This window comes from Strigops habroptila, chromosome 21, assembly GCF_004027225.2.
Source record: "Strigops habroptila isolate Jane chromosome 21, bStrHab1.2.pri, whole genome shotgun sequence".
Classification (NCBI taxonomy): domain Eukaryota; kingdom Metazoa; phylum Chordata; class Aves; order Psittaciformes; family Psittacidae; genus Strigops; species Strigops habroptila.
Window position 1 is genome coordinate 5056338 of NC_044297.2, and position 19827 is coordinate 5076164.

Consider the following 19827-nt stretch of genomic DNA (forward strand, 5'->3'; position numbering starts at 1 on the left):
CTGGGCACGGCGGGGAAGCAGCTTCTCCTGCGCTCTGTCTGCCCGCGGGCGCGGGGAGCAGGGGAACCTGCTCCAGACATGCCAGAGGCACCGGCCCGGGGACGTGCGCACACAGCAGAGACCTCGCGGAGGCTCCCCAGGGCCGGCTGCGGGCTAACCCGCCCCAGCACACCCACATCCAACCCAGCTCCAGGCCGGGTTGGACACTCATAGCAACCTGCTCCAGTGGAAGGTGTCCCTGCCCGCGGCAGGGCTTGGAGCTGGAGGAGCTTTAAGGTCCCTCCAACCCAACCCACCACAGGACTCCCTGATCCCTGAGGGAGAGCAGCGCTGCCCCGGTGCTGAGCTCCACCGGGTTCACCCCAGTTTGCAGGAAGCCCAAGGTTATTTTTGTCAGGCGTTTCTCTCCCCGTTCCCACCTAACCCACATTCCCCTGTTCAGCGCCGAGCCCGGGCTCGGGCAGAGCCAGCTCAGAGACACCACCACAGAGCAGCCCAGCCCGGAGAGGAGCAGCAGCAGCGCCGTTCTGTGCCTGCACAGACCTGGGGCCTCAGGATCATGCAGAGCTGCCACAGGCATTAACGGCGAACAAGCCCCTTGAAGGCAAGTCATGGAAGCTGTTACCTACAGCAACAGCCAACCTGCTGCCGTGCTCCTCTGGCAGGGGGGCCACGCACAAAGCAAGGACAGGCTGAACCTCAGCAGCAGAGTGAAGCTGTCAACGTCAAACTTGCTGTTAGACCTCATATTTATTAGCAACCGCCCAGTTTTCCATGGACTAATCTTTACTTTCCTGAAACGATGAAGCACACGAACGTCTGGTCACAACACACTGAGCTGCCTTTGTGCTTTGGGAAGCCCTGTGCTGGTTGTGGGGTGATTCTCTCTTCCCTGGGGAACCTGAGGACAAGTTTAGATCCAGGTCTGCAAAGCCATCACCCAGTGGAGCAATACCCAGCCTGAGCAAATAGGCAGCTTCTCCCCTTGCAAGTGGCTAAAGGTAAATCCCACCAGCAGCACCGAGGAGCCGCCAAGTGAAGCAAACACCTCCCGTGCACAGAGGCAAGAGCCACTTCTCTGCCCTCCTCCAAACTTCTGCACCATGAGACTCGGGGTGTTTCTCATCCATTTCACAAGTCTAAATTCCTGCTGAATGGCAGCTCCTGCAAACACAGGATCAGAGGATGGTTTGGGTTGGAGGGAGCCCCAACCCCTGCCCCGGGCAGGGGCACCTTCCACGCGAGCAGGTTGCTCCGAGCCCCTGTGGCCAGCCTGGCCTCGGGCACAGGGGAGCACTAAACGCAGCTCATAACGCCCCAGTTCCATTGAAACCCGCCAGAGCTGTGCTGCTGGGGCTGAAGCCTCCTCCCCGCACGCAGCTGGTTCAGAGCTCGCTCTGATCCTCACATTGAGCCACATTCCTTTTTGTAGGACAACCAGAATATCTCCTCACAATAACCCTAAAAATATCCCTATTGTAGGTCGAATTCCATCGGGCTGAATGATGCCTTCCAAGGGGGCAGAGGCACAACCATGGAGATAGGAGAGGCAAGAACCGACTGACCCGTTCCCACCAGCACATCTGGCCGCGCCTTGCCGGCTCCCTCTCAGTCACCCAACGAGGAGCACCCAAACGTTGAGGCCACTTTGACTTTCGGTCACCAGAACCTGGCCCCCCCAGCCTGCGCAGGGGCCACGGTTCATGCCAAAAGCAGGAAGTGACAGCCCAGAGCACCAAGCTCAGCCGGGGTGTGCCAGGGGAGCAGAGCCGGGGCAGCCGCTGCAGGGGCTCCCTGCGAGGCCGCAGCGCCCCGGGAGGGAGGCTCCAGCTCACCAGCACGGGTGGGATTTGCCTGGGATTGTCACTGGGATGCTCTGCCCAGAGTCCCAGAGCTGGGCACACGGGCTCCTCACCTCCCGGTGCCAGCTCGCCTGGGCAGCACCCACCCCGTCCCAGGACCCCGGAAACACGCAGCTCCTGCAGCACTCCACCTCTGTCAAACTTCCCCGCAGCCAAAACACACATCCCCGGCAGCGCTCAAACCAGGCCGGATGGGGCTCGGAGCAGCCTGCGCCAGCAGAACGTGTCCCTGCCCCTGGCTCTAAGGTCCCTTCCACCCAAAGCATGCTGTGGAACGACCACAGCTCACCCAGCCCCATAGCAAAGCTGGGGCCCTCCTCTCCCCAGGTCTCAGAGGGCTGGTCTCAGCCAGGCTGGGGGGCGCGGAGCTCGGGCACACAGAGAAAGGGCAAGCAAAGGGAAGGAGGAGAGTGAGCGCACAGAGACACCCGCAGCACCCCTGGGAGAGGGGGATCCCTGGATGGCAGCAGATCCTCCACCGGCTTCCCAAGGTTTGGGGGCTGCCGGCACGGCCCATCACGGGCATGGGACAGCGGGGCTTTGTGTCCCAGGCCAACCCCGCTGCCCGCCGGGCACTGCACGTCCGCCCCACGGCAGCAGAGCCCGCGCCGGTGCCATGGCGGCCCACGGCAGCACCGGCAGGCGCCAGGCTGGAGGAGGGCACATCGCCCAGCACCTCACATCCACCTCTGCTCTGAGGGAACACAGCGAGACCCTAGTGAGGGCCACAGCTGGAGATGCTGCAGCTGGAGACAGCAGCGAGGTTCTGCCCCACAGGCTGCGGGTTCTGCCCCACAGGCTGCGGGTTCTGCCCCACAGGCTGCGGGTTCTCCAGCCCACGCAGCCCCGATAAGCTGATGCTTCTCCTCCCCACCAGCCACATCTTTAAAGGCTGCACTGAGATTCCTTTGCCCCCCACTCTTGAGCACCCCCTGCCCCCCCTCACCTCTGCTCCCCACCATCCTGACCAGAGATGCTCTGGGTGCTGAGCTGCTCCCCCCGTCCCTCCCTGCTCCTGCCCCAAGCCCTGACGGGGTTTTCCCGGTGCACTTGACCCAGCTCCCGTGTGTCCCCGGCCTCTCTGGCACGAGGGGCCTGGCAGACCGGCCTCCAGGAGCCACCCAGAGCCAAGTGGTGCATTATAGGATAATGCCGATGTCTTTACGTAGCCCGTTTCCTCGCTCCTGCTGCTTAATGCTGTCTAATTCCATTACCTCGGAGCCGTTCGCACACCCGCCATCCCAAAGCGAGCTGCAGAGGGAACACCTGGAAAAGCAGGCCAGGAAGGATCCTGGACAAATATAGGTCTCCAAGGAGTATCTTTAGATTAAGAGGCAGCTCTGTCCCCACTGAGACCCCAGGATTTACCTAAATAGCTGCCTCCATCACTAGCAGCTCGCTGCTATTTTAAGGCAGCACCCTGCCCTACTTCCTAAGGAACAGCCTCCTCCTGCCCAGGCAATAACCCAGCACCAAGCACATCGCAGCCAGCACACACGTTCCCCTCAGCCCTGCCTTGGCATTACAGGACGGGCCCCAACTGGGGGTTGCTCTGGTTGCTACAGACCCCCCAGGCAACAGGGGGAACGGCACTAACCTGCCCCAGGCAGCGAGGAAACAGAAAGCCCACATTAAACATGGGGGGACGGGACCCACCTTCCCCTCCGCCCACCTCCAGCCCTCCTCTGCAGCAGGAGGAAGCGAGCCCCAGCCGCCCCCCCGGGGCCGCAGGGCGGGTTCCCAGCGCCCAGGTTCGCGCTGGGTTCCGGTTGTGCCGCCGGCGGCTGCTCAGCGCGGCACCGGCGCAGCCCTGCCACAGGCTGCAGAGACCTGCCCTGCGCAGTGTCACACACACGCACAGCTCCGCCGGCTGCAGCGCGGCGAGGAGCCCCGGGGCTGCCGGCGGCAGCGGGAGCCGGGCAGGACCGGGGGGACCCGGGCTCCGTGCCCCCGGAGCCTCCCTGAGCCGCGGCCAGGCGAGTTGCTGGATTATGACACAAGTTGCTTTTTCGAGATCCCCCACCGCATCTTGACCCTGATGGTATTTGCACCTCTGCGGCGCGCCCCAGGCCTGAGAACTTGCACCTTGGCCTTTACCTCCATTTTTAGCCGTTTTCACAGCTCTCCCCTCCCCGTGTTCCTTTTTAGCTACAAAACAGCAACACTGAACAAGACAAACCAACCAACGGCAGCACAAGCCAGGCGGTGACGGTGCCACACGCTCCTTCTGTTCCAGAACCACAATTCCACAGAACCCCAGCCTGGGCTGGGGCGAAGCGACCTTAAAGCTCCTCCAGTTCCACCCCCCTGCCATGGGCAGGGACACCTTCCACTAGAGCAGGTTGCTCCAAGCCCCTGTGTCCAACCTGGCCTTGAACACTGCCAGGGATGGGGCAGCCACAGCTTCTCTGGGCACCCTGTGCCAGCGCCTCAGCACCCTCACAGGGAAGAGCTTCTGCCTCAGAGCTCATCTCAGTCTCCCCTCTGGCAGATTAAAGCCATTCCCCTTCTCCTGTCCCTACAGGCCCTTGTCCAAAGCCCCTCTCCAGGTTTCCTGCAGCCCCTTTAGGCACTGGAGCTGCTCTGAGGGCTCCCTGGAGCCAACAGAGATATAAATACAACTTCCCCTGTATTTAAGATCTGCCTCAGCCTTGCTTTGCTTTGCAGCTATTACAGAGCCACTTTTCCATCAGTGTCTGCTCCATTACAAGGGTTCTCTGGAGCGCCCAGCGGGAGGAAGGCCAACGCTCCAGCATCCAGCTGCCCTCAGCAGCACTCACACTGCACACGGGGCAGGGAGGCAGCTGGATGCGCCCCGCACAAGCTGGAGGTGTCCATGGCCAGCGGGACGGACCAGCACAGCCCTGACCCATCCGCTTGGCAGCAGCTCGGGGTAGCTCTCCAAAGCCTCTGGAGAGGCACCTACCGATGTGAGCCCCGGCTCTGGCTCCCAGGGGCACTGGGAACCTCGCTGAACAAATCCCATGGGATGGGGCTCCGGGTCTGTGCCAGCGTCTCCACAAAGGTTCTGCGTGGAGAGAAGGGGAGCAGCTCTGCTGGAGCACACGGGGGGTGAGTTATCTCTGGGTGCTCAGCCGGCCCCAAGAGACCTGAGGGAGGTGTTGAACAGATGATCTACAACATCCCAGCACGAACCCGGCAGCTCCTGTCTGAACCAGCGCCACATCGGGGGTCTCACATCCACACACACACACTTCAAGCATCTTCCAGCTGGGAAAACCCAAACTAGACGTGCAGGAAGGTGCCTGGAAGAGGCAAAGTGCTTCTGAAAGGCCAAAGAACCTGCTCAGAGGCCCCCCCAGCTGCGTGGTCTCAGCTCTGGCCCCACCTTTACCCCCCATCACAAGGCTCAGGGGGCACTCGCTGGGGTGGCTCCGGCTGCCCGTGCCCGGAAAAGCAGGACCCCCCGAGCACCCCATTCCCCGGGTTAAACTGAATGTGCCATGGGGGCGAGTGCACCCCAGAGAGCTTTGGGAGGATGCCCACAGCGCTGGTGACCGCTGCTGCTGCTTCCCGGAGCACAGCACACCTCGCAGGGGTGATCCATTGGGATGAAGCAGGACTGAAGACAAAGCTCGGCAGGGTTGTATCCCCAGGCCTCAGGCAGAAGTTCTCGCTCCAGCAGGTCACAGCATCCCAAAGCACTGCACCCACCTGCCTGCACGAGGAGTGCTCCCCAGATGTGGATCCATCCAGGAATCCAAGCCTATCTTTGGGCCAATGCACATACCCAGACCGGGCTGAGCACTCGGCTTTCCAGCACGACCACCCCAAGTGCCCTCACAAACCCATGAGAGCACAGCCTGAACACGTATCCTAGCGTCCCAGCCTGGTTTGGGCTAAGGGACCCAAAAGCTCACCCAGCTCCAAGCCCTGCCATAGGGAATAGCAGCCACCAGCCTGCTGCCGGAGCTGGGCTACTAAAAGCAGTTCTTGGTGTCTCCCAAAATGAGAGATTTTGGGAGATACCCCACGATGAAGGAGCCACCCGAGTACAAGTTTAAGCACAAAACGGAGGCACACGGGAACCCTGCGCTCCTCCTGCCTAATCGTAATCACAGCGAGCGCTTCCCCGGGGCCCGGAGAGGTACAGATGTAGGTTAAACGTAGTTAAACCGGCACAGCCTACTTAACCGCAGGCATTCCCAGGGAGCAAAAGGAGCTTCCAGCTGCAGGCTGGAATGATGACTGCCCACCGGTGCCACCCCCCCCGATCACAGCCCCCTGCCCACCCGTTCCCAGCGGCACCGGAATCCTGCCCCCGCCGGGGGGAACCCACCGCTGCCCGCGCCCGCTCCCGGGAGCACCGGCGCAGGGGGGGCTGCTCCAGCCGCAGGATTCTGGAGGGGCCGTTCCCAGGCTCTGGAAGCAGCGTGTGCACAGGGACGGCCCAGCTGAACCACAGCGGCTGCACTGCCATCACCCCCCCCTGGCCACGGCCAGCCCAAACGCCCGCAGCCGCTGCGGGTCAGCAGGAGATTTACCGCTCACACCAGCCACGGGGCTGCTGCAGCCCCGCGCCCGGCTCTGGGGAGCACCCCCAGCCCAGCACAGCGCCCGGCAAGCCCGAGGGGCCCCCGGGCCACCTCAGTGCACTGTCCCTTCACCAGAGGCCGCCGTTATTACCATGTGAACATGTGATCGGGCACATGACAGCCTAAAACCGAGCCGACACCACCGGGACCACGCAGGGAAGGGGCAGATGCCAACGTGCACCCCTTCACCTCGGCGAGCACCCACCCCAAGAGCTCCTGCCAGCAGCAGCAGCAGCTCGGGGCAGCACAGCTGCCTCCAGCCACCCCCCTTGCTGGGGCACAGCTTCAGCCGGGGGTGATTGTGTAACGTGGGGCAGCCGGTGCCCCCCAGCAGCGCGGGGGACGGGAAGGGCACCAGACCAGGGAGGGCAGCGAAAGGTGCCCCGGGAGGAGGCTGCTCCCGAGCCGGGGCTCTCGGCTCCCCCGCGGCTCCCTCCCCGTTAACCGCTTCGGTGTCTCCTGCTCTTTCCAAAATAGTACCTGCTATAACGGGTCCTGCAGAGGGGGCCAGCTGGCACCCGCCCCGGGCACGCTGCTGCAGCGCGGGCAGGGGGGTGCAGAGCCCCCCTTCCCCCAGAGCAGGGGCTCAGCACCCCGCGTGCAGGTGCAGCCTGTGCTGAGCCTCGCCCCCGCTGCCCTCACCTCCAGTGGGGACCCCCCCCAGGGCAGGGTCACCGGCTGCCAGGCAACGGCCCCCCCTGCACCCCCAGCCCCGGGGGGGTCCCCCCATCCCCGCCCCCCCGCCCCGGCACTGCACCACAGAGCGAGAGGGGGGGGCAGGTCCCTCATCCTCAGACATGGGGCCCCCCCAAGCCAGAAGATCCCCCCGGCTCCCCTAGAGCAGAGCTGCCCCCCCGGAGCTACCTGTCAGACAAGGGATGCCCCCCCGGGCTCTCCCTTCGGGGGTGCCCCACCAGAACAGGCTCCCCCCATTCTCCATGCACCCCCCACAGCCGGGGATCCCCCAAACCAGCCCCCCCCCCTCCCCTCCCCTCCCCAGCGCTGTCCCCCCATTGCCCCCCCTGGGCTCTCCCTTCGGGGGTGCCCCACAGCAGCCCCGCCTAACCCAGCCCCCCTCCACCACAGGGCTCCCCCCGCGGCCGCCCCTCACCCTTGACGATGCGCTCGGTGGTCGGCAGCTTGTTGTGGCCGCGCCCGGACATGGTGGTGGTGCCGCCGGCCCCCGCCGCGGGCCGCTCGCGGCTGCCCCCCGCCCAGCCGCACCGGCACGACCCGGCCCGCTGCGGCGCGGTGGAGCGGAGCGGAGGAGCGGAGCGGAGCAGCGGAGCAGGCCCCGCGGAGCGGAGCGGGACGGGACGGGCCGGGCCGGGCCGGGCCGGGCCGCGCTGGGTGCCCTCCGCCCCCCGCCGCCACCACCACCACCACCACAGCGCCGCTCCCGCCGCCCCCCGCACTGCGCAGGCGCCGCCCCGCCGCGCCCCGCCCCCTGCGCGCTGCGCCTGCGCAACGGCCCGCGGGGACCCGGCCGGGAGGGGAGGGAGGGGGAGCGGGGCGGGGCCGCGCCGGAGCCCGCGTCACGTGGGAGCGCCCGCAGCCGCTTCCTGCCGCCATCTTGGAGGGGAAGGGGGCGTTGCTAGGCGACCGCGGCGGCAACATGGCGGGAGGGCGGCGGGGACCCGGCGTGGCGGGACAGAGAGATCCGCATCCAGCGCCCCAAAGACCCCATCCAGAGCCTCAAAGACCCCATCCAGAGCCTAAACACCCCATCCAGAGCCCTAAACACCCCATCCAGAGCCCCAAACACCCCATCCAGCGCCCCAAACACCCCATCCAGAGCCCCAAACACCCCATCCAGAGCCCTAAACACCCCATCCAGAGCCCCAAACACCCCATCCAGAGCCCTAAACACCCCATCTGGTGCCCTGAACACCCCATCCAGAGCCTCAAACACCCCATGTAGTGCCTCAAACACCCCACCTAGTGCCCTGAACACCCCATGTAGTGCCTTAAACACCATCTACAGCCTTAAGCGCTGATACCCCCCACCGCAGCCGCGTTGTGCAGGAGCCCTTAGAGCAGCTCCGGTGCCTAAAGGGGCTCCAGGAAACCTGGAGAGGGGCTTTGGACAAGGGCCTGTAGGGACAGGACAAGGGGAATGGCTTTAATCTGCCAGAGGGGAGACTGAGATGAGCTCTGAGGCAGAAGCTCTTCCCTGGGAGGGGAGGGCCTGGCAGAGGCAAAGCAGGCGGAGAAGCCGAGTACACGGGTTGGCTTTTTCCCCCCGTCCTTCCCCTACCGCGGGGCGGGGAAGCGCCGCCGCTGCTCCCGCCCCGCTCCGGCACCGCCGCGGCCGCTCCCGCCAACCCCCGGTGCTTGGGATCGCACCGAACACCCATTGATGCGGAACGAAAAGGGCTCCGGGCGGGGGGGGGTGCCGGTGCCGCCGCTGCGCTGCGCTGCACAGCCCCGCAGGGCGGGATTGCATCACCCGGCCCCGGCCCCGCTCCCAGCCCGCACCCGGCTCCCGCCTCGGCCTCCCCGGTGCAGAACAGAGAGTTTATTCGTGGAGCTGTACGAACACCTCCGCCCGCGACAGGAGTTACGGGCTTTGTTTGCAGCGCGCAGCCGACACCCGAGTTATCGCCCTCCGGAATGGAACGCGGAGCCGGGAACGGGGGCGCGGGTCCGTCACGAGCTGCATTCGGGGCGCTTTCCCTCCTGAGCCTGCCCCGGCCCTTTCCCAGCGGCGGGTTCCAGCTCCCCTTTGGCACAGGGAAGGTTCCGCTCCTGGCTTGTGGAATCCTCCAAGCGAGACTCGCGCTCCCGCCGTGTGCCGAGGAGCCCGCGGCCGTCCTGTCCCTGTTCCCACCTCTCGGAATGCCGAGGGCTCCCAGGCACTGGCTGCAGTGCCCCAACACCCACCAGCGTTTCCCCCTCTGTGCGCCTGACCCGCTGCTGCCAGCCCGGGAATGCCGCAGGGAGCACCCGCTGCTTCCCAAACGCTTCCTTGGGAGAGGAGAGGCCGCGCTGCCCTTGGAAGGACTCGCTTTTCCACACCAGGGCGGGCGGATGAGGCCGCAGCTCTCCCGCAGGGAAGGGAGCTCCAGTGCCACTGCCCTCCGGAGAAACCGGCAGCAGCCTGAAGCCTGGGAATGCCCACGGCTGGTGCCCAAGCCAGGACACGCTGCCCCATGGAGCAGCCCCAGGGGAACAGGGATTTAGGGTGACCATCCACACGAACAAGGGACAATGCAGGGGATAAAGCAGAGCCTGTCCCTCCTTGAAGGCATCGCCAACAGCCCGTGTGCACCTCTGCACTGAAGGGTGCTCCAGGAAGGTTCCCTGCTCCTTGACACGCTGATGTACATAACCAGGACAAAGCCAAGAGCCTCCTTGGTGCCAAGGGGACAAAGCCACCGAGAGCACTTCACGCCATCCGCACCTCTCCTTCACCCAAGGCAGCCGCCTGAACCGCCTCCTGCTTGGCAGCGCAGTCACAGTCACCACTCCCGGGTGCAGGGTAAGGTCTGGGGGGGTGGAGGGGGTGCAAGGAACCTCAAGCAACACGGTCGGGGTGGGCAACATTATCAATATGATAATAAGTCCATTCACGCAGTGAATCTGGGGAAACCAGCCCAGCGGCAGAGCTGGGAAGCGCCTGGGACCCTGCTCCCTAAGGCTGGAAACACACAACCTAAAGAGGTTCAGTTTGTTACAACCCCCCCACCCCACCCCGAACCTCAGGCACGCCGCAGCGCTGGAACACGGGTGTCTGTTCCCACTGTGGGCTTGGGCACAGGCAGGGACCCATCCCCTGGCTGGGAGCCCGTGGCCAGGAAGAGGATCCCCATCGCGGCTCGTCCCACACTGCTTCCACCTCCTCCTCTCTAGCACCACCACACGGCTGCTCTCCCAGGAGAAGGTTTTTCCCCCCCATACAGCAGCAGGGAGCTGGGGGCATCCTGCCCCACGTGTCAGTCCGACCCACACGAGCCGCGGTTTGGTGCCCTCTGCTCCGAGCACTGACACCCAGGATGTGCTTTAGACAAGAGACCCCTCTTCACCCTGCTCTTCCCAGGGCATCATCTGTGCTGCTGGGGCAGAACGGGGGCAAATCCAGACGTGGCTCCAGAGACACGCTTCTGAAGGCAGCGGGGACGATGCTCAAACGCTGCTCGAACCTCCTCTTCCTCAGCAGCCCCCGCGCGTTGGGCACAGCTCTGCACGGCCCGCAGGGAAGTCTCCCACAAGGGTCTGTCCGCCTTGACAAAGGGCTCAAGGGAAGCGTCACATCCCATCACAGCGCTCTGAGCATGAGGAGGGGAGCAGCACGGCTCCTGCCTCCCAACTCCATCCTTCCCAGGAGATGTGAGGAGAGGAGGGATGTGACACTGGAAAGATTCCTCTGGTCAGTTCGGTCCTATGGGAGAGGGGATGAAGCTCCCCTCGGCCTTAAACCAAAATAAAGTCTATGGAATAGCTTGAACAGCAATGCCTCTTCTTCTGTAGTGTGATGCCAGTGCCCGCACAGGTACCGTCGAATGCTTGCAGCAGGAAAAGGAAAGGAACCCCCCCCCCGAAATACCCCTTCCCCCCAAAAAAAACAACCCCAAAATGGACTCTGTGGAGCAGGGCCGTGGCCGGGCTGGTCCTACCCGATCTGGATCTGGCCAGAGTACATGGTGAGCAGCACCATGATGGTGAAGCCCGTGAGCAGCCCCGCGTTCTGGATGGCGAAGGTGATGAGCGCGCTGCCGTTGTGCTCGTCCTCCCGGCTCACCTCGTTCATCTCGGGGAACTGCGGGGCAGGAGGGCGGGATGGCAGAGCCTGGCACCGGGAGCTGCCCCCCAGCGCCCGGCCAGCTCCTGTGCCTGCGGGCACAGCGGGAGCACCCCGGCCCCCGCGGGCAGCGCCCGCGCCTGCCAGCGCCCGGAGCAACCTGTGCCCCAGCGCCAGCCGGAGCGCTCCGGGGCCAAACCGCGCCGGCACGGCCCCAGCCACACTCAGCACTCACCATGTCAGCCAGCGCTATGTAGAGGAACATCCCTCCCGCCAGAGCGAAGATCCAGTTGGCAGAGAAGTGGCTGCCGGCCACGATGCCGAAGGCCAGGCCCACGTAGCAGCAGCAGGCAGAGACGAAGTTGAAGAAGAGCGCTTGGCGGATGGTCATGCCCGCGTTGAGCAGGATGACAAAGTCCCCTGGGGGAGCAGAGGATGGGGAGGATGAGGAGGGCGGGCTGGGGGGGCAGCGTATTCAGCGCCTGCTTTAGCCTGGGGTCAAGCGTTGGCTCCCTGCGCCTGTCTGCCAGCTCCCGCACAGCAATGTGGACACTCAAACCCAAAGCACTGCCCGTCTCCCCCTCCTAAAGCAGGAGGTGTTTGGTTTGGGTGTTTTGCCTTCAGATGTCTCCATCTAAATTTAAATCTCAGACATCAGATTACCTCGGTATTTATAGAGCGGCGGCTCCTCAGGGTAGCTGCAGCCTCGCAGCAACTCCCTCTGTTCCACCCCGTGTTTGCTTTTCTCTCAAGAAACAACGGGGAGGAGCAGGAAAGCGGCAGCTTTGGAGGCGCAGATCCAAGAGGACCTCGCGGCACCTTTCCCTGCGGATGCACGTACCCAGCTCGTGCGGGAACTCCTCGCAGAGGATGGCCACGGAGGTGCTGATCCCCTGGAAGACGGACACGGTGAAGGAGGCGCCGATGGCCAGCCCGTCGATGAAGTTGTGGAGCCCGTCGCTGAGGGTGATCATCCAGGCCAGGGTGCCGATGTCGGAGTAGCGCACCTCCTTCAGCCAGTAGCACGCGCTCTGCGAGGCCTGCAGGTCCTGCACAGCACCCGGGAGCGGGGCTCAGCACCCGCACCCGGAACCCATCCCTCCACACACTGAACCCACACAAGGCTCGACCTGAGCCGGTTGCTTTCCACCACCAGCGCTTTGTCATGGAGATGCGCTGGACCGGACCGGATGATCTCCAAAGGTCCCTCCCAGCCCTATCGATTGTGTGCAATGGGCTCCAAACCTGCTCTCTCCCCATGCTCTCACCCCCAGCCCCACACGAGGCGGCACTAACCTGGACCGAGAGGGAGCCCACCACAACCTTCTCATCCCCGGAGGGGCTCTTGCACTCCAGCTCGCTGGTTATATGCGGGATCATATGGTCCAGGTCCCCGTTCTGCAGCTTCTCCGTGACTCCCTCCTCCTGGTCCTTCTTGGAGGGCAGAGCCTCGGGGCCGTAGTGGCTGTGCCCGTGGTGGTGCTGCGGGACAAGGGGGGGTCATGGCTGTCAGCCCCGCTTCCCACCCGAGCCGCGCTCCGAGCGGCCCCTGCTCAGCCTCACCTGGTCCTTCTGCTTCAGCAGCATCTTCAGCACCTTCTCTGTGAAGAAGAAGAGGTAGAAGCCCCCGAACACCACAGCAGACTTGGAGACGTAGTAATCCTCTTGAGGGTTGAATCCAAACGCCTGCAGGGACAACGACAGGTCTGAGGAACAGCCCCTGGCAGCACCCTCTGCCCCAGCACCTCGGGGGCAGCCCTGCTGTGTCCTGACCTCACTCTAAGCAGCAGCTGCTTTGGGGACAAGCTCAGAAACGCCTTTGTGCACCTTTCATCTCCCTCACTCCCCCCGCCAAGCTGTGCCCCACGGCCCTGGCCCCACCGCCCTGCGTGTGGCAGGGATGCTAAACGCAGGTTAGAAAGCCTCTGCCACAGAAGCGACCTGCCTGCAGGGCTAGAAAGGGCAACAAACTGCCTCGAAGCAGCCCAGAGGTCTCCCTGGAGCGATTCCCTTCCCGAGAGGGGCACAGCACCAGCTCCAGTGCATTCCCAAGGGGCTCCCAGCCTCCGTACCTCGCTCCGGGCTCCCTCCGACGCCAGCGAGCGCCCGGGGAGAGAGAAACAGCCCCCAAGAGACAGAAGAGGAGAGACCCGGCGTTCCTCACCCTACCTCGGGAATGAGCTGGAAGAGGGCGTTGGAGTAGAGAGTTCCAATCGCCAGAGCTATGAAGTAGAGGAGCAGCCGCTTGTAAAAGGTCTTCTTCATGAAGGGCACCACGCTGGCTCCCACCAGCGAGCAGAGCGAGATGACGGTCACGCAGAGCAACCCGTAACCCCAGACTGCGGCGAGGCCCAAACCCACCCCGGGCCGAGCGGACAAGGGGGATCAACGTGGGGAAGGGCAGGGAGGGAAGGGATCCACGCCAAGAGGAGAGGGAGAAGAGGGAAGGAGAGGGAGGGAGAGAAGAGGACATTCATTAGTGATTGCTGGTTCATCTGGCATTGCTTCGAGAGGGTGAACCTGGTGCTGGGTGGCTTTGGAACAGCACTTTGGGAAGGAGCAGAGGGACAACCAGCCGGGAGAGGAGCCCTCCCGTGGAGCAAGCAGCTCCTTGGGCTGGAGCTGAGCTTTGGCAACGCTTCCGAGCCCCTGTGGGACAGGGGGCGGCTGCTCCAGCGCCACAGAGCACCCAGGTCCCCCGAGCACCCCGCACGCTCCATCCTCCTCCCGCAGCGCCGCGAGGCTGGAGCGTGGCCGGGATCCCGGCAGGTCAGGAGGCAACCGGCGCCTGCTTTGGTGGGTGCCAAATAACACCTTGGCAGTTCTGGAGCTGGGAAGGAGCCTTGGGAAAACCTGCCCCTGACCACATGGATCCGAGGTGTTCTGTGCCCAACCGCAACACCGGGAGGCAAACTCCGTGAGCCGAGGGCGCTCTGTGCAGGGGGAAGGCTGCACCCTAAATACAGGATCCATCTCGGGGCCACCAGAGCTCTGTGGAGCACCCCCTCCAATTTTGAAGGTGTCCAGCGCATTGATTCAACTCCAGAACTGCGCAATTACAACACAATTAATCTGCAATGTATCCGTCTGCCCATCCGAGCACCAGGAGACCTCGGGTGAGCCTAAATCCTTGTGGGAGCGTTGGGCTGGTAAACCAGAGAGGGTTAAAATAAAGGCAATGAAAGCACTTGTGAAAGGTGCTGAGCGACGAGGAAGCTGCTGCTTCCCTGGGCTCCTACACGGACACTTCCTCACCTCACAGGTCTGTGACCCAGCTCAGCAGCCCCGCAGCACGGAGCAGGGCTGAGCACATCCCTCAAGGGATTCACTCTGTTGTGAGGCAGATGCAGCACGCCCATGCTCAAATCCTGCCTTCAGCTCTGGGGCAACAGCACACGAGGGACGTGGAGCTGTTGGAGTGAGGCCCCGGAGCTGCTGCGAGGGCTGGAGCAGCTCTGCTCTGGAGCCAGGCTGAGAGAGCTGGGCTGGGGCAGCCTGGAGAAGAGAAGGCTCCTGAAGGGGACACCTTAGAGCAGCTCCAGCGCCCAAAGGGGCTCCCTTCCAACACAAACCATCCCAGGGTTCCGGAGGGTTTCCTGGTGCTCGGAGGGGTGGGAAGAGCCCGCGGAGCCCCGGGGACAAGCCTGAGCCTCGGGTGCCGGGGGAGCGGTTGGACGGGGCGGGTGGAGCAGAGGGGGTGCCGGGGGGCTGGGACGTTCACTGCACCTCTGGGATGAGCTGGAAGAGCGCGTTAGAGAGCAGCGTGCCGATGGAGAGCGCGACGAAAAACGTGAGGACGCGGCTGAAAAAGGCCTTCCCGGCACACGGCACGATGAGGACTCCGAGCAGAGAGGCCACGTTAATCATGGACACACTGAGAAAACCAAAGCCCCACACTGCGGAACGAGAAGAGACCGGGGCCAGACATTACCGAGGCTCTGGCTGCCGGGCACAGGGACAGCCCGGGCCCGGCTCTCACCCATCCCCGTGCCCCGGGGGCCGCAGTGGGGACACACTGCCGGGTCTCGTTGTGGGGCAGGGGGAAATGAAGCCACCAGGTTACTTGGAAGAGCCTCCTGGCATGGGAGGAGGCAGCGCTGTGCCTGGTCCCACACCTTGGGCATCATCAGCACTTGGACGCATGGAAGCTCATGTGGCTGGAGGCCAATTCACCCCCTTCCCATGAGCCATGAAGGCTCCTCCTGGACCCATCATCCAGCTCATCCAGCTATCCGAAAAAGCCGCGCCGCAGCACAGCTCCAAGCTGTGTGACCAGGGGCAAATCCACGCTGTGAGCTTCCACGCCAAGGAAAACCCATCGGGACATCGGCGAGCTGCCTCCTGGTCCTGAGCCCCGCGCCCTGTGCTCATCCCGCCTTACCCTCGGCCGAGCTGGGCCTGCCCTCCTCCGTCTGCTCGTCCTCCTCATTCTCCATGTTCTCGGAGGCGCAGGCTCCCGACTCCAGCTGCTGCAGGATGGTGGGGCAGAACTCCTGGAACTCGCTGCGCCTCACGGCTGAGCCCTCGCTCAGGTTGTGGATGGCGAAAAGCTCCGCGGAGCTGAAGCACTGGGAAGGGAAGAGGCCGGGATGAGGCAGGGGAGCTGCGGCAGCCCCGCGGGGAGTCCCGCGCTCCCCGAGCTCCCGCCCTACCCGGGAGAGGTTCCCGCGCCGCTCCGAGGCGTTGCCGTGCCCCACTCCCACATCCAGGCGGTTCAGCAGGGCCTTGAGCTGCTTCAGGCTCAGGGCTTCGCTCTCCCCGTAGCGCTGGAGCAGATCCTGCAGGAAGGAGGCTGCGGAGAGCGCGGATCCCGCAGCATTCCGGCCTGCCCACGGGCAGGGGAGGAGGCAGAGCAGCGTGAGCAGGCGGCAGCACCAGCGCCCGGTGCCGGGCATCGCGGGCTCTCAGGGATGCTGGAAGAGAAGCCACGCGCCGCTGTGAGCTTCAGCATCCCCGCGGCCCCAACCACGGCTCTTCCACCCCACGGCCCCGTCAGCTGGCAGGCTTCTGCCCCACACCAGCTTCGTGAGCACCCAGACCCCATGAGCAGACCCAACACCTTCTCCCTTCTGCTTCTCCTCCCGCTGGCCCCAAGTCCAGCGCCCGCTCACCGGTGGTGCTGGGGGCTCCCGGGCTCTCCAGCCCCGCAGCACCTCGGGATCCCTATGGAATGACCCCCACAGTGATCCCAGCAGCAGGCGGGGATCCTGCACCCAACACCAGCTCCTAATGCAGCTCTATGGGGTGAGGAGTCCCACGGGGGTCCCCAACCGCCCCAAGGCCACGCCAGGTCCCCTCTGTGCCACCAGGGCCGGGACACGTGCCCGCTGGGACCTCTGCGCACCCACACCGGGAGGGCGCGGGGGCCAGGGTGGCACCTCCATTGGGTTGTACTTTAACCGTGGCAAGCGCAAGGAGCCGGGTCCTCCCCGGCCGCAGCCGCGGGCGCTGCGGCAGGATCAGTCCCTGCCCGGGGTCAGTACGAGAGGGGTGACGGGGGCTGCGGGAAGCGGGGTTCACCCAGGAGCAAAGGCAGGGGCTGGGAGGGAGCCGGCACGACCCACGTGTGCACGTGGGGCAGCACCCGGAGCCTGGAGCGGAGCCGGGGCCCTTCCTGGAAGAAACGGGTGATTCGTGAGGACAAGGGGAAATGATTAACTTTGGGCTGGCAGCACCCCGGGGACACCGAGCCCCCCACAGCGACCAACGGGCAGTGGGGTCTCCCACGGTAACAACCAGCGGGTGCTGCTCTGGGGGACCCCACAGTAACAGCAGTGGGACGATCTCCAGGGAGACCCTACAGCAAATAAGCACCAGGATCTATGTTGGGGAGACCCTTTGATAACAACCTGGGGAGACCCCACGGGGACAGAGGCAGCGGGTGAGCCGTGGGGGCACCCCCGGCGCTGACGTTCGCAGACTTTGGCCTCCTCCAAAAACAAGCCCAAGAGTTGAACCAAAGCCAACAATTGTTCTGAAAATAACCTGGGGCCGCGTGCCCGAGGCAGGGAGCTGCCAGGACCCGGCCAGGACCCCGCTCCCCCCTCCAGGACCCCGTTCCCCTTCCAGGACCCCACATTCCTGACGGCTTTACAAGCTTAGCACCACTTTGGCATCTTTGTTCGCAGGAGCTGGGGAGGCTTCAGCCTCCTCCTGCCAAGGCTTAAGCTCGGATGCTTCGGCTTAACCCCTCTCCTCCCAAACCGGGGCAGCACCTGTGAGAGCTCTGCCCCTTCGGCATCCCCCCAACACCTTCTTCTGCCTCCTCCCTCCCCAAACCCACCCTTCCTGATGGCTCCTCCGTGGGAAATGCCACACATGGGACACAGAATCCTGAGGTGGTTTGTGTTGGAGGGAGCTTAAAGCTCCTCCAGCTCTAACCCCTGCCCCGGGCAGGGACACCTTCCACTAGAGCAGGTTGCTCCAAGCCCCTGTGTCCAACCTGGCCTTGAACACTGCCAGGGATGGGGCAACACTTCCCGGGATGGGGCACGTCTCCCACAAGGCACACGGGGGCTGGCGCACAGCCACGGCCACAGAGGCCTGTCCTGGAGCCACCGCACCCCAGGACAGGGACAGTCGCTGCTGTTCTCCATCTCCATCCCACATCCTTCACCCTGCCGGAGCGCTCTGGTTATCCCAGCCCATGCACGGCCCCTCCAGCGCCAAACCCACCGCAGGAGCCGGGCTGGAAAACCGGGCTCGGCTTCCCCCCGCTGCCAAACAAAAGGCAGGAAGCGCTTTGCAGGGCAGGGGTTTGCGCTGCCCACGCTCCGACCGGAGCCATCCTTTGGGAAGGGGCAGGCTCCCAGAGGAGCAGCCCCAAACATGCCGGGGGCAGGCAGGAGGGTGCCAAACGCATCCCCCCTCACCCCGGAGCCACCCTCCATCCCTGCGGGACGTGACCCCCGGCTCCCCCAGCTCCCTGCTACCGTCAAGGGCGTCCTCTCCTCTCCTGCCTCCAGCGCTCCGGAGCCGCGCTCAGCCGGCGCCTGACCTACTTTATCACCAGGACAGAGGGAACCAACCGGCCGGGAGCGATGCCCGGCGCTAACGGGAGCCAGAGCCCTGCTCCCTTCCCGTATCCCCCGGGGTCACTTCCCAGAGCTCATCGATCCCGGCTGCAAACCGCCCCCCCCCGGCCGGGAAGGAGGCGCAGGCGCTGCCGGCACCCGCGCGGGCACCGCAAACCGGGATGGGGGGTCCCAAACTCCCCTCGCTCCGCCCCGGCCCCGAGCTGCTCCCGGAGCAGGACCCGCTCCCCGTGCCCGGCAGGATGGGCCCAGCGCCCCCCTGGCCCCTTATGGTCCCCTGACCCCCTGCCATGGGGCTGCTCCCCCCGTAACGGTCCTACCCGCTGCCACCCCCCGTCCTGCCCCATCCAGCACCAGCCCCCATCCCATAAGTGGCCCTAAAGTGGTGCCAAGCCCCATAGCTGGGTCTCCTGCCCCATAGCTGGGTCCTGCGCCCCACAAACTGGATCTCCCACCCCATCGGCTGGGTTCCCCACACCACAGACTGGTTCCCCGCTCTATCAGCTGGGCTCCCCACCCCATAAACTGCGTTCCCCGCCCCTAAACAAGGGCCCCCCTGCCACAGGCTGGGTCCCCCACTCCCCAGCCCCATTGCCCCTGCTCCGACCCCACTCCTGGAGCTTGCACCGGTGGTGCCAGGCGCCGTCTCTGCGCTCCCCTGCCCCATGAGGTGGGTTCCCTGCCTCACATCCCCCCCGCTGCCTGCACCTACGCGCTCACCCGGCCCCACACCGCGTGGGCAGCCCCACAGCGAGCCCCAGAGCTGCTGCCCAGGCCCTATGACGGGTCCCAGACCCCATAAGCCGGTCCCAGACCCCGAAGCCGGTTCCAAACCCCATACCCCAGCCTTAGACCCCCCCAGCCGGTCCCTGCATCCCCTCCTGCATCCTTCCCCCATCCCCATCTCCATCCCGGGGCTCCAGGCCCGCTCCCGCCGCCCTCCCCGCGGGGCCCCCTCCCCGCAGCCGGGTCCCCGCGGCCTCCCAGTCCCATCCCGGCCATTCCCGGCCCATTCCCGGCCCATTCCCGGCCCATCCCGGCCATTCCCGGCCCGCTCCTACCTCCCTCCCTCCCGCTCCGCTCCGCTCCGCTGGGTCGCGGCCGCGCAGGGCGCACGCTCGGCCGGCGGCACGGGGAACGCTCCCATTGGCCAGAGCCCCCTCAAGCCACGCCCCCTCCCGCGGCCCTGGCCACGCCCCCTCCCGCGGCATCTCCGCGCGGCGCCCGGAGCGCGGGAGCAAGCGGGACCCCCCCGGTCCCCCCTCGGGCACCCCATGGATCCCCCCCGGCACCCCATGGACCCCCCCGGCACCCCATGGACCCCCCCCGGCACCCCATGGACCACAACGGGCCCCTCCAGGGGCATGGAGCACCCCATGGAGCCCTCCTGGGGGGACAGGGCACCCCACGAACCCCCCTTGGCCACCCCTCTCGGGTATAGGACACCACCAGACACCCCCCCAAGCATCCTCTGGGGGGGGAGACAGGGTACCCCATGGCCCCCTCGACCGCTCCTCAGGGGTTTAGGGCACCCCGCAGGCATCCTTTTGGAGCCACAGGGCACCCCTCAGACCCCCCCAGACACCGCTGGGGGCACCCCTCAGACCCCACATTGCACCCGCTGCACCCGGGCA

At 65.2% G+C, this 19827-nt stretch overlaps 2 protein-coding genes across 4 annotated transcripts in view; both read right to left on the reverse strand.

Annotated features, from left to right (window-relative positions):
• Positions 1 to 7854, reverse strand: part of PPP3CC (protein phosphatase 3 catalytic subunit gamma) — a 30784-nt gene extending 22930 nt beyond the window's left edge. The window contains exon 1 of one of the 2 annotated variants that reach the window (XM_030510235.1): positions 7530 to 7854. In XM_030510235.1, coding sequence (XP_030366095.1) covers positions 7530 to 7581 — 52 coding nt within the window. In that variant the 5' untranslated portion in view covers positions 7582 to 7854. The remainder of the gene's footprint in view (positions 1 to 7529) is intronic. The other variant, XM_030510236.1, reaches the window with a different exon arrangement.
• A 2112-nt stretch (positions 7855 to 9966) lies between these two features.
• Positions 9967 to 19302, reverse strand: SLC39A14 (solute carrier family 39 member 14). Of its 2 annotated transcripts, none has more exons than XM_030510237.1 (9): positions 19255 to 19302; positions 15812 to 16072; positions 15541 to 15727; positions 13329 to 13498; positions 12723 to 12845; positions 12456 to 12641; positions 12001 to 12208; positions 11395 to 11579; positions 9967 to 11177 (listed from the first exon to the last, which is right to left on the reverse strand). In XM_030510237.1, exons 2-9 carry the CDS (start codon positions 16052 to 16054, stop codon positions 11031 to 11033), a joined length of 1449 nt encoding a protein of 482 aa, XP_030366097.1. In that variant the 5' UTR covers positions 16055 to 16072; positions 19255 to 19302; the 3' UTR covers positions 9967 to 11030. The 2 variants fall into 2 exon arrangements, with proteins under 2 accessions (XP_030366097.1, XP_030366098.1); XM_030510238.1 differs by lacking the exon at positions 13329 to 13498 and adding an exon at positions 14886 to 15055 and having other exon boundaries at positions 19255 to 19275.
• Positions 19303 to 19827: the final 525 nt, after the last annotated feature.

Excerpts from the sequence above, each read along its gene's own strand:
- SLC39A14 (XM_030510237.1), bottom strand. The coding sequence starts at position 16,054 with ATGCCCGGCACCGGGCGCTGGTGCTGCCGCCTGCTCACGCTGCTCTGC. Across the intron at positions 12,209-12,455 it reads TGGGCTCCCTCTCGGTCCAG|GACCTGCAGGCCTCGCAGAG; the intron begins GTTAGTGCCGCC and ends GGTGCTGTGCAG. Across the intron at positions 11,178-11,394 it reads ACATAGCGCTGGCTGACATG|TTCCCCGAGATGAACGAGGT; the intron begins GTGAGTGCTGAG and ends CCTGCCCCGCAG.